The sequence below is a fragment of the Cucurbita pepo genome, chromosome LG03, assembly GCF_002806865.2.
Source record: "Cucurbita pepo subsp. pepo cultivar mu-cu-16 chromosome LG03, ASM280686v2, whole genome shotgun sequence".
NCBI classification, from domain to species: Eukaryota; Viridiplantae; Streptophyta; class Magnoliopsida; order Cucurbitales; family Cucurbitaceae; genus Cucurbita; species Cucurbita pepo.
Window position 1 is genome coordinate 13,601,978 of NC_036640.1, and position 11,718 is coordinate 13,613,695.

An 11,718-nucleotide genomic window follows, 5' to 3' on the forward strand; every position below is an offset into this window, starting at 1 on the left:
TTGCTCTTCTCAGTTTGTTTATTCAATTCACTCCATCTTCACCATCCATGTTTGAAAGATTTTTTTTTTATTTTTTTTTACTATTAACATGTTTTCCTTTGAATTTACCAACTATAATGTGACATATTTTGCTAAAAAAAGAAAAAAAAAAAAAAAAAAAAAAAAAAAAANTAATATAATAAGAAAATGTAGATTGAAAATTGTAGGATTCAAGTTTTACCTTTAAGATCTTACCGAACTTGAATCTTAAGTATTGTCATACACCAAGCGCATAGATGACAATTTAATTGGCAAAATTGAATACATTATCAAACTTTTATCCATCTCACCTCATCTTTAGCTTTTCACGATGTCCTGTAATTTACTAATATTACAAATGAATTTGCAGTTAATTATATAAACATTTCTCAAATGAAACTAACTCTTATTTACCATGCATTGATCAGTGATCAACTCTCGTCATTTACAATCGAGTTATGAAGACAATAGTAAACTCTTTTGTCAGTTCAACAATTGTAGAATGGGATAGAAACCAATAATTTTTAAGATAATAATTTAAATAAGCTGTGTTTTATACACGTGAAGAGGGGTTCAATTACTTGCAATGGTTGATAAGCAAAGTCAAAGCCATGATGTTGTGCTCCAAGGCCGGCTCAGGAGATCTATCCTACTCATAGGGAGAAAGTGAAAAATAGAAAAAGTCCGTGCAACTTGGTGATCTGATCTTTAATCTAATGCAATCACGGTAAAAACATCTCATTTGCGTATTTTCTAAGAGGTTTCTCAGCAGAGAAGGCAATAAATTCAGCATATACATTGAGCGGTATGGAGTTCTTAGGGTGATTCGTCTCAAAGATCCATGTACCTCAAAAAAGACAATCTTCAACTCCTAGTTGCAAACAATATCAGAGTAAAAGGCTATTGTCCTCCTCTGACAATCCTTGACGTTTAACAGTTCCACATCAAAAACTTCAAACTGCTTCGAGCTGAAAAATGTGGAAGGCCCCACCTGAAGATAATAAAAAGTCGAATCAATTGAGATAAATCATCAGACATCACATCAGTCGCAGAAAAAAAAAATGGAGATCATCGAGGTAAGCAAACAAGTGAACATTAATGCGAGCATTCTGCCTTCTCGACTTAAATCATTAAGACATGGGTATCCATCCATCCATAAGTTTTTCAAGATATGGGAACTGTGAAGACAATTTTACTCCAAGACAAATCAATGAAGTCTATCCGCATCTCTGATTAGATAACAGAAATCCACAATTCCTCCTCTGTCTTACTTGCATTGAAGAAATGCACAAAATAAGTGGAGCAGAAAACTACCAGGATCCAATTCCTCCTCTGTCTTACTTGCATGGAAGCAATGCACAAAATAAGTGGAGCAGAAAACTATCAGAATCCAGTTTCAGAGGCTGGCAGATAAGAAAGGACAAAAAGGCGAGTTTATGGCTCTACGACAAGGCAATATTCTCTCGTATCATGCCCATTCTGAAGCAGTCTTTGAATTTAATCACAAGCTTCCTATTCATATTACTCGCAAGAAGAATGAGCGTTAACTTGTATATATTTCAGAAGAAATTTCCTTAGTTCCAAGAAGGATGTAGCCAAGGGAACTTGAGAGAGAACTATAAATGACTATGCAAAGGAGGTTATGTACTGAGGGAGGAATTCACTTAATTCAATGGAGTTCAGTAGTTCTTCATCTGATTGCTGGAGGCTTAGGTTGGTGAAAATTTTATGCAGAAATTTGTGGCTATTGCATCTAAATGGGTACAAAAAATTTTAAGAGTGAATGCGTTAAAGAACTTTACTGTTGCAAATACGAGGTTGCAGGTATGAGGTTCTTAAGGGAGCTTGGTTTATTGCCAAAAGAAGAGATCTTATGAAAAGAAGTCCTAGAAGATTCATCATCGAATATAACATCTTTGTGAACTTTCCTTTTCTCTGAAGGCAGGAAAGTGTGACAATATTTCTTCTTGGGAAGATGTGTGGATCTCTGAATAGCTCGATGTTTTTTTTCTCTAGTCTTCATTAGTTGGCCACTAACGTAGTTTTGTCAACCAAGAATAGCTGGAAGGCGAACAAAGGTGGTTCACATATGCAGGATAGAAGATTGTTCGTTTGATAGAGAGATAATTGAGCTAGCCAATTTCTCAAAAACGTGTTGGGGACTCCTCACCAAACAACAGTAAAGGTTCTTTGATCTAACAGTTGATGGTTCGGGCATCTTGTCATGCATGATTCAACTCAGCCGTCTAACTAGCAAATCAGTGTTCTGACCCAAAGCTGTCCCAAATTATTTACTATTTAGAAAGAAAGGCCCTTAACATTAGGTGGAGTCAACAGGACTGATTGGGTTCAGAAGGTCATTCTTTTATTTTGCCCTCGTCCATATTAGTGTGTCCATTGCAATTGTGAGAATGAAGATCTAGAGGGCCTGTTTTTCCAATGTCCCTACATGAAAAGATTTTCAAAATAAACTCCGAAAGGAATTTTACCTATTGCAGTGCTTCTCCAAGAGGCTTGGAAATTATTAAGAACATCTACTCTGTGGTCACTGGTTTAAATATAGAACCGAGGTTTTCTGGATTAGTAAGATTCATTCTATTAAAGCTGGTTTGAGGAAATTTTTGTAATAAGCCTTCTTGGGTTGATTTCCTATCACCTGTTGGACGTTTGCTTTTGTCCTCTTATTTTGTTCAACTTTTTGGCCAATGCTTGCTGGAGTTCCTTTATTACATTGCTCCTTTATCTTGAGTAGGCGACTACCTAACTTGCCCCAACCTAGTATATAATCTTCTCCAATAGCGCTTATCTATCGAGAACCAAGTTTTCTGCTAAGCAAGAAAACCTTTTTTAATTTGTTGTGTACTAATATAAGCCATCTCATGGTAAAATATAGAGCTTTGTCTAGCTGGAGATGAAATGAAGGGAACATTAGCAATGGGAGGTCAAATTATGGGTGGACTTTCCTTACATAACTAAAAATTGCAGCATATATAACAATCAGTTATAAGAAACTTAAGATGCTTATATAAAATTGAAGCAACAATCGAATGCTTGAGAACTCACAGGTGGTCCAAGTTCTGGTGGAATTATTATTCTCCTCTTTCCCCCTGGTCTCATGCCTCGAATTCCTTCCTCAAATCCTGCAATATTTCTCTTTCAGATGCTACGTGATTATTTTCAACCGTAAGTCAATCTCTTCTTGCTTTTACAAGATTGGTGACCGTTTTTTTTCACTCTTTTGTGTGTGTGTGTGTGTGTGGTGAAGGTGGGGTAGCTTAACTACCTGGGACCAACGCATTAGTGCCCACACGGATTCTGGCGGGAGAACCCTGTAAGTATGTGCTGTCAATTCGACGACCAGACTCATTGTAGCCAACATAGTGAAAAGTCACCTGAAAGGGCCTTCAGAGTCACAATGTACACCAGGAAATTCCACTAATGTCAAAACCATGCAACATAAAACTAAATATTAATCACTCATTACAAAATCGGCTGTTTGTTATAGGTAGGTGAATTATTTTTACCATCAACATTTGAATTGTTTAACAATTAGACAGGTGAAACCAAGAAGCATTTTTCATACAAATTTCCAGAGATCAATTGCTAATTAGTTTTACCATCTTCATTTTTCACCTCTCAAACTCAGCTTTGTCTTTCAGAGAGTCCTGAACTTAACTAACGGAACTAAAATTATCTTATGACATCAGAGATTGGGAATCATTTCCTGCTCTCTCTCTAATAAAAATGAACTCTTAATTCATACCGACATCATAAAACGTGACAAACGAACGGGCGAGCCAAGCAATATTCATCTGAATGCATGCTAAATTCTCTTCTAGCCCAGGATATCGTCTAAGGATAGAAACATGTGACAGACGCCAAAGTTAAGAGTTAATAAGAATGCTAATACTGGACTTCACAGTATAAAGGGCACTTTTAACTACACCGTATTGGTTCGCTAATCCTGAATGTAACACCACTAGACAATTGGAGAAAAGATATTGGAATTGTGAAGAAAAGAGAATAAAACCTGCTGACCATCCTTGGGGCAATCACCATTACCAACTTCGATATCCCAATATATGAGCCCAGAGTCGCGTTTTACATAGGTCTCCGGTGCTATTACCTTAACCTCAAAACCTGAGCCACACATTAGAAAACCTGTAATCTTTTATATACATTTGGCTTAATTCTACTCTCTTTTCTTTTCAGGTACATTTGGAAAGGCAATGCCTTGAAGATACCCTGATACAGCTAAGGAATAGAAGCATGATACGGACCTTCTCGGACAAAGCTTGGGAAGTCATCAGGTGCATTGTTTTCTCTTTGCCTCCTTTTGTTTTGTTCTAGTAAGCGTCTTTCATCATATGGATTCTTAAGCTTTGTCTTGGCAGAAGAATCCCGAGTTGGAAATAAACCTGTAGTTGATAAGAAAAATAGCAGAATCTTTCGCCTGGAATTCTCATTGGATGATGATACATAAGAATTCTCTCCACTGAGCATGCACGGAAAATTTTCTGGTCAGCACTTATCTGATTCAAAATACCTTCTTCACTGTGAAATACAGAACACAATCATCAACCAATATTCAAAGTCTAACCTGCTGTGATTGAAACTATGACATGAGCAGCAGCGCTGTACTTGCTTGATTTGAGTTATGAAAGCTCTTGATTTTGGACATGCTGAAAACGCCACGTCTGCCAGGGCGTCAACTGACTGATTAAACCAAAGGTACAGGTAGAGATGAAGCAATACAATATTCCCCAATTCAATGAGGCAAACAGTCAACTTGCTACTTTATCTTGTACAATCACCACTAGCCCAGAAACTTAATCTAATCAATTGTGGTACATATAATAAAATCAATATTTTAACACTCCCTTCATTTGTGAGTTTGGAAATTTATCCAACAAGTGAAAGTCAACATTAATTAGATAGTAAATTACAATTAGAAGTTCAAACACAAGAACTCTTATTAAATCACCGCAGAACTTAAGAGTTTAATCTGTTGGGTTAGCTTAAAAATATAATTAGGCAAATATATATATTCTGGTAAATGAATAGGTTAGAGCAGCTGAACTACGAAAAAATGAAGTTGCAGATGAGGAAATAATGAGGAGACGGGGAGGAGAGATGAGTAAAGGCGATAAATCGCAGTCCTCTTCTACAAGCGACTCTTAAGCGAAGCAAACAAGATGATAGGAAGCAAATTCGCATGAAAATTGATAATCTGAGTTGTATCCATCACAAGCAAACTCCATCAAGTAATAGCAAGGTTCATTGTGAATATATAAAAATAGAAAACACCCAGAATGCGAGTATAAATCTATGTACATCCCAGCGCAAGTAGAAGAAGATGGGGAGTGGAATGGGTCTTACAAGGTAGAGACTGGGCGGAGGTAAGAGAGGGCGTTGAGCAAGGAATAAGCATATCTTCTGCAAATACAGTGGCGGAAAACGCTATGGCATGGCCGTTTTCCTCTTATTCCGACGGCATTATCTTCAATCTTCTAACTAACATCATATGTTATCTCATCTCTTATGCCGCCCTTTTCCGAATTTCCCGAATTTCCCGAAATGCCATTTATCCCCCTATCCTCCTAAATCACCCATCTATGCCCCTTACACTATATATATATATATTTTTTTTTTTTTTTAATACCTCAGTTATTTATTTATTTAGAAAATAGGCTTTTGAAAAATAAATATGTTCCTATTTTCTAAATAAATATGTTCCTATTTTCTAAATAAATATGTTCCTATTTTCTAAATAAATATGTTCAAAAGAAGCATATTTTTCTATTGAGACTTGCTTTTATTAAAGTTACCAATTAACTTTTAGTAAGATAAAGTATATATAACAACTTCTTTCTCACGGCTCAAATCAACTTTTTCCTCATCACTCTTATGGAGGTCGACCACTCTCCGTCGACGCTTTCAACTCTCTCTAATGTTGGTCATTTTATCGTCTCCACCGACGGTTGTGGTGACCTCCACCCCTTGTAACACCCCTTGTAACAAGATCAATCCGTATTGAAGAGAGCGTGAAGGGCGTTGTATAGTTTTTTAGAGTATATTGAGAGAAATAAAACATAAAATAAAAAAGTAAAAACAAACCAGAACCTGAGTAATTTTCATTGAAATTCATATAGCATGAGCTAGACCACATCGGAAGTAAAGTGGGGAGTTTCCCAAGCGCATGGAAGCCCCCATAATATATCTATCTATCTATCTGTTGCGTGGCCTATCCCGTGTATATATATATATATATGAATTCGTTGATTTGTTCATCCGAACCATCTTACTCAAACCCATCTTATGTTATGTTAATATATTCAAATCAATAACTTATGTCCCATCCAAATAAAACCCTTTTCATTTGTGGCAAAGAAAAGGTTCTCCATTCTGATTGTCCATTCCTATCTCACTCCCCTCCATTCATCTTAGGGAGAGGATTAGGCAGACCTAACCAAGCTATGAACTCACCAGCATCTCCAAAACAAAATTTCCCATCCATACACACAACAAAACACAATATGGGATCAACGTTCAATCGGCAACACCGCCGCCCATGGGTTGATGGGCATGGAGGGACGCTGTACACCAGCAGCCGCTGCTGGATGGCAGGTGGTGGAAGAAGATGAGGAAACTGCCACACGCTCACACTGAGGACACATGGTGAGGGTGGTAGGAGGATTCATGTGCATATAGAGCTGTGGAGAAAGCTTGAGCGCTCTCAACTCCTGCACCTCCTTCTGCAGCCTTCTGTTCTCCCCTGTTAGATTCTCGCAGCACCTCTTCAAGTACTCGCAATCCACTTCTGTCTGCTTCAGTTTCGTCCTGCCCACCCAATTTCCACACCAATTAATCCCACACTAAACTAAGTTCTGAAACCCAGCAGACTAAAATGTCCATACTAAAAAACAGAGGCAGAGCACCTATTAATTCAAGGCTCTTAAATCAAAACAAAACCTTCTCTTCACAATTTTGACCTTCCTACTAAAAAACAGAGGCAGAGCACCTATTAATTACGAAAGCAACGACTCCTCCGCCTTTTAACGAGGAGGCGGTTCTAGCAGAGCCCTGGATACTGAATGAATTGACTTCTAAGTTCTGAAACCCAGCAGACTAAAATGTCCATACTACCCCGAGTTCGTAGTGACATTTACTTACCTTGCCCTTCTGTTTTGAAACCACACCTCCACTTGTCTTGGTCTCAGATTCAGCTGCTTTGCAAGTGCCAGCTTTTGCTTCTGACATTTACAAAAATAAAATAATAAAGGAACCAATCAATTTAAAGGTAACGTAAATGTAACCGAGATTCTAGATAAACCCGTAATGTCAATAAAGTGCAATTACATCTTTTCTTACAACTCAACCGGATATTGACTAAAACACCCTCGTGAAACTCAATAGTTACCCATATTGCCACAACTCATTTACATGGAAGTAGAGAGAGGAATCGTACGAAATGACCAAATTACCACTTACTGGATTGAGAGTATTGTGCTCTTTGAAGGTCTCCTCAAGAACCATCGACTGTTCCTTTGATAGCCTCAGCTTCTTTCTCGAGGCGTCGCCGCCTCCGCCGTCTTCATTGTCGCTCCCTTGCGAGCACGAGGCTCTCGAGGCCTCAGCCTCAGCCTCCGCCTCCGCCTCGGCTTCTCTCTCGCTCCTCTTTCCACTGATGCTAGAAACGGTACTGTTCGGAGATGAAACGCCGTACTCTTCCTCGCCGTCCACGACAGTCGGCAGCCGATTCACGTCGATTCCCCTAAGAAACGACCTAGAATCGGCATTTCGATCTAACCGGAAAAAATAAGCCAAAAATACAGAACCGACGGTTCAGAAACTCAATCGAACGAATACTCATAAATTATCAAAATCATCAGTTCTCTAAGAAACGACGACGAAAATGGCGAAATCGGAGCAGAATCTTCGGATGAGATACAATCCTTCAAATCGTAACGGATCCAACACAAAAAACTCCGAAGAAACACAGTAGAGCAATAGATAAAATGCAAATGAAAAGATAAGAAGACAGGAAATCAATAAACTACCAGAAAATTGAAAGAGCTCTTTCCAAGAACCATTGCGGATGTGATTATGCATGGAGTTCGATGGCCTGTGAATGTGAGTCGGCTGAAAAGAAGGCCGAGTCGTAACTCCCAACCCTAAACTCAAAGTCAGCCGCAACTCGTCATCTCTCCCGCCCATTCTTTGTTCCTCCAAGAACCGAAGACTACACAAACAGAACGAAATAAGAGAGAGAGAGAGAGAGAGAGAGAGAGAGAGATGTGCAAGTAATTAATTAGTGTTTGGATTCCGGGAAAGCAGAGAGGAAAGAAAATGGTGGGAAAAATGGGGAGACGGTGCAGCAGGGAGATGTCATAGCTTTTGCTGGTGATTTGCAGCAGAGTAAAAGCATGGATGGGACTATATATATATATATCTATAGATACAGGCAGAGAGAGAATAAATAAATAAAATAAAATATATAAAAATAAAATAAGAGAGAGAGACACGAGGGGTGTAGATGTAATCATCGCTTATGTCAGAGAGGCTATTGGCTCAATCATGATAAAATGGCTTTTTTATTAACACCCCCCGCTCTCTCTCTCTCTCTCTCTCTCTCTCTCTCTCTCTCAAGAAACTAACCATGGTTACATCAATAGAGTTTTACCATGGTTAGCTCGCGAAGCAGTTCAGTTGAGTTTTTTTTTCCTTTCTAAAAGAAAAAAGAAAAAAGAAAAAGCGGCTTTCCCGCTGGTTGACCGAGTACACGTCCACGCGCAATAAATTATCAGATGATGATTATGCTACTCAAGATCACGTGGAGTGGGGCCCATCCCTTGACAGCTCCACATCACAAGGCAAATTGGCTATATCCAAAGGTATTTTCAGGCGTCGAAGGGCCCACATGATGGCGCCTAGAGAGCGTGGATTACACGTGCGCGTGGAGTTGGAGGCATTTTGAAAAAACTGATGGGAGAAGGAGGGGGGGGGGGGGTTACCCATAAAACGCTATCACATGCAAATGCTCCTTCCAATTTAAACCATATAATAAATAAAAGTGTGGAAACATGGGATTTGACTTCTGGACTCCAATTCCATTGTGAATTATTATTCCAATCCTCGATAAAACTATAATAAATACAATTTAATATCTACACATATTAATAATTAATATATGAATATATAAGTTAAGATTAATAAAATTTTGTTCATTTATGATTTAATAAAAATAAATAATAAAAAGAAATGGATGGGTTATTTCACTAATGTATGGACCCGTTTGAAGGGGAAAGCTTCCAGAATCTCGATGATAATGGAAGCCTACCCTTTCCAACCATCAGATCTGAGGAAATCGATTCCTGAGGGCCCACATTTATTTTTCTTTTTCCTCTCAAATATTTCTATAATTAAAATTAAATAAACTGAAACCAATAAATAAAAAGACGCCATCTATAGCTACAAATTTCTTCATCTCTATCACCTTTGTTTGTAAATAATATTCTTTTTTATTTAAGAAAAAACAACTTTTGTACATAAACCGATGATATTAATACAAGTCTAAATAATCTTATTAAACAACGTAAAAGATGGGAGGTGGTGGGCGCGTGAGGAGGAGGATGAAAGTGGGGGAAAAAGAGAGAGAGAGAGAGAGAGAGAGAGAGAAGTGGGGGTCACGTGGGAAACATGCAGGAGGTCACATGCAGGATGGGGGACAACACGTGGTCCCATCATTGCACTCGTGTGTGTTGCCTTGTCTCTCCTTCTTCAGACAGCCCACTTGTCCACAATCATTGGATACTCTTTCATTCTGCCCACGCGCCCACCCTTCACGCTCCCCTTCCGGGTTATTAATTTTAGAAAAACCTTGAATATGCAGATATTAGACACAAAATGAAATATGACTTAATTTTATTCACACTTTTTTGGGTTTAGGGTTGAGATTGTGAAGCATCTAATGCTTTTAACAATGTCACGCATAAAGAAAGAAAAAGGAAATAAAATATACCCAAAATTGCGTATCTCCAAGTTCAGCCTCAAATATTGGCTACCTGCCCTTTACATATTTATTTCTATTTTAAGACCCAAAATTATATATAATACTAATTTATAAATAATTAAGCCCACCCATTGTTCAAACCCACCATACAAACATTTCAGGCCCAGGTCCATTTACCACAGCCCAACCGCCGACACGGCTTCTAACTTCCCGACGGCGACGGCAACGGCAACAAAATGGGGAGGAGAGAGAAAAGCGAAACCGGACAAAAAGAGATGGAGGAGAACGGAGGAAGCGACGGTGTTAGCAACGCCCACTGGTGGTGGGCTTTGGCCGGCGCAACACAGCTTGGTTGGGGTATCGCCTCTTTTCGGCGAGGATTGATCGGCAATTCCAGCCTCATGCCCTTAAAGGCCTTCGCCGTTGCTTCGCTTTTCGTCGGCGGCGGCGCCTCGTGTGCCATCGCTTCCCTCAAGGCCTCTGGCATCCACAAGGTTCACTTCACTTCACTTCACTTCACTTCACTTCTTTCACACTGCATTTACCAGTCGCGTTTCTTCATTTCTGGAATTAGGTTACACGTTAATTCGGTACACTTATCAATCTGGTTATGTACTCGTATCGGCATTTGCAGAATTAACTGAGCAAACCAAATCTCATTTGTCAGTATACTGTGAATTTAGGTATTATTCAGGAGATATGCAAGTTAGCTTGGTTAATTTTTAATTGAACTATCAATTTCGTTGAATTGAATACTGAAATGGAACAAGGAATGAACCTAATATAGGAGGAGTTCCACTCATTGTTGTGAGTCTTAAGTTTTTTAGGATACTTTGTTCCTGATATTAGTCGTGTTGTTTACTTTGAGCATCTTTTTTCACCTGGCTTGATGTTAGAATTTAGTAAATTTTTTCTCAGGTTTTTGAGTATTGGATGGTTTATGCATAAATTTTGAATCCAGGGTTTGATTAGTAGTTTTTGGTTTTGGTTGGGGTGCATTGGAACAGGTGGAAGACGTGATGGAAGTAGGGGCTAGTATTAGGAGTGGATTGGGGATTCGTCCAAGGCCACAAGATGAATGAATCTTATTCTATTCTATTGGTAACCTGAGAACATCTTCTCCTTCACCTTCACCTTCTCCTTCACCTTCACTTTCAGGAATCCAAATTCATACCACAGACGACTGTGCACCTTCTTTGATGGTGAAACAGTCACGAGGGGTCCGATTCCTTAATTAAAGGACTCCTGAAATTATTTTGTGTGTACCACTGAAATGGCATTAAGGATTAAGAACCTGTTGGAATCACTTTTTTCTATCTCCATTACTTTACTTCACTGCTTACTTTTATATGTCCATGACCTTCCTTCGCTTACATTTCCTTTTTTTCCTTCTATTTTGGTAAAATCATCTTTTCTGAATCTGTCAATCTTGGTAAAATCCTCATGACTTCCAAGAATACAATAGATTTACTGTGCGTAATTGACCTCATAAGCCTACTGCTATAAGCATAATCCCATCAAAGTTAGTGCTCACTTCTCTAATAACTACACTACTTAGTACCCTTCTATTCTTTCGAGTAAAGCCTATCATCGGTGGCTTGGACAATATGCTTACTATTTTCAAGTAAAGCCTGTCACAACAGAGTTCCACAGAGTTGATAGAAGAGGTAACAGCCATGGGCATCATG

General features: G+C 38.7%; 3 protein-coding genes and 1 long non-coding RNA gene across 5 annotated transcripts in view; 1 reads left to right on the forward strand and 3 right to left on the reverse strand.

The window, feature by feature from the left end:
• Positions 1-526: 526 nt before the first annotated feature.
• On the reverse strand, positions 527-5,606 carry LOC111791796 (peptidyl-prolyl cis-trans isomerase FKBP20-2, chloroplastic). The gene is made up of 7 exons (XM_023673277.1): positions 5,398-5,606; positions 4,619-4,715; positions 4,299-4,513; positions 4,049-4,158; positions 3,302-3,410; positions 3,082-3,158; positions 527-1,009 (listed from the first exon to the last, which is right to left on the reverse strand). Exons 1-7 carry the CDS (start codon positions 5,447-5,449, stop codon positions 890-892), a joined length of 780 nt encoding a protein of 259 aa, XP_023529045.1. The 5' UTR covers positions 5,450-5,606; the 3' UTR covers positions 527-889.
• Positions 5,607-6,319: 713 nt separating this feature from the next.
• Positions 6,320-8,476, reverse strand: LOC111791091 (homeobox-leucine zipper protein HAT3-like). The gene is made up of 4 exons (XM_023672293.1): positions 8,079-8,476; positions 7,510-7,823; positions 7,192-7,271; positions 6,320-6,858 (listed from the first exon to the last, which is right to left on the reverse strand). Exons 1-4 carry the CDS (start codon positions 8,233-8,235, stop codon positions 6,561-6,563), a joined length of 849 nt encoding a protein of 282 aa, XP_023528061.1. The 5' UTR covers positions 8,236-8,476; the 3' UTR covers positions 6,320-6,560.
• A 1,767-nt stretch (positions 8,477-10,243) lies between these two features.
• Positions 10,244-11,449, forward strand: LOC111789953. Its single transcript, XM_023670694.1, has 2 exons — positions 10,244-10,524; positions 11,038-11,449. The coding sequence occupies exons 1-2, from the start codon at positions 10,267-10,269 to the stop codon at positions 11,110-11,112; spliced, it is 333 nt and encodes a 110-aa protein (XP_023526462.1). The 5' UTR covers positions 10,244-10,266; the 3' UTR covers positions 11,113-11,449.
• LOC111789954 overlaps positions 10,417-11,718 on the reverse strand; it is a 3,295-nt gene continuing 1,993 nt past the window's right edge. For both annotated transcript variants that reach the window (XR_002814428.1, XR_002814427.1), the window contains exon 3: positions 10,417-10,594. This is a non-coding gene — a long non-coding RNA (uncharacterized LOC111789954). The remainder of the gene's footprint in view (positions 10,595-11,718) is intronic.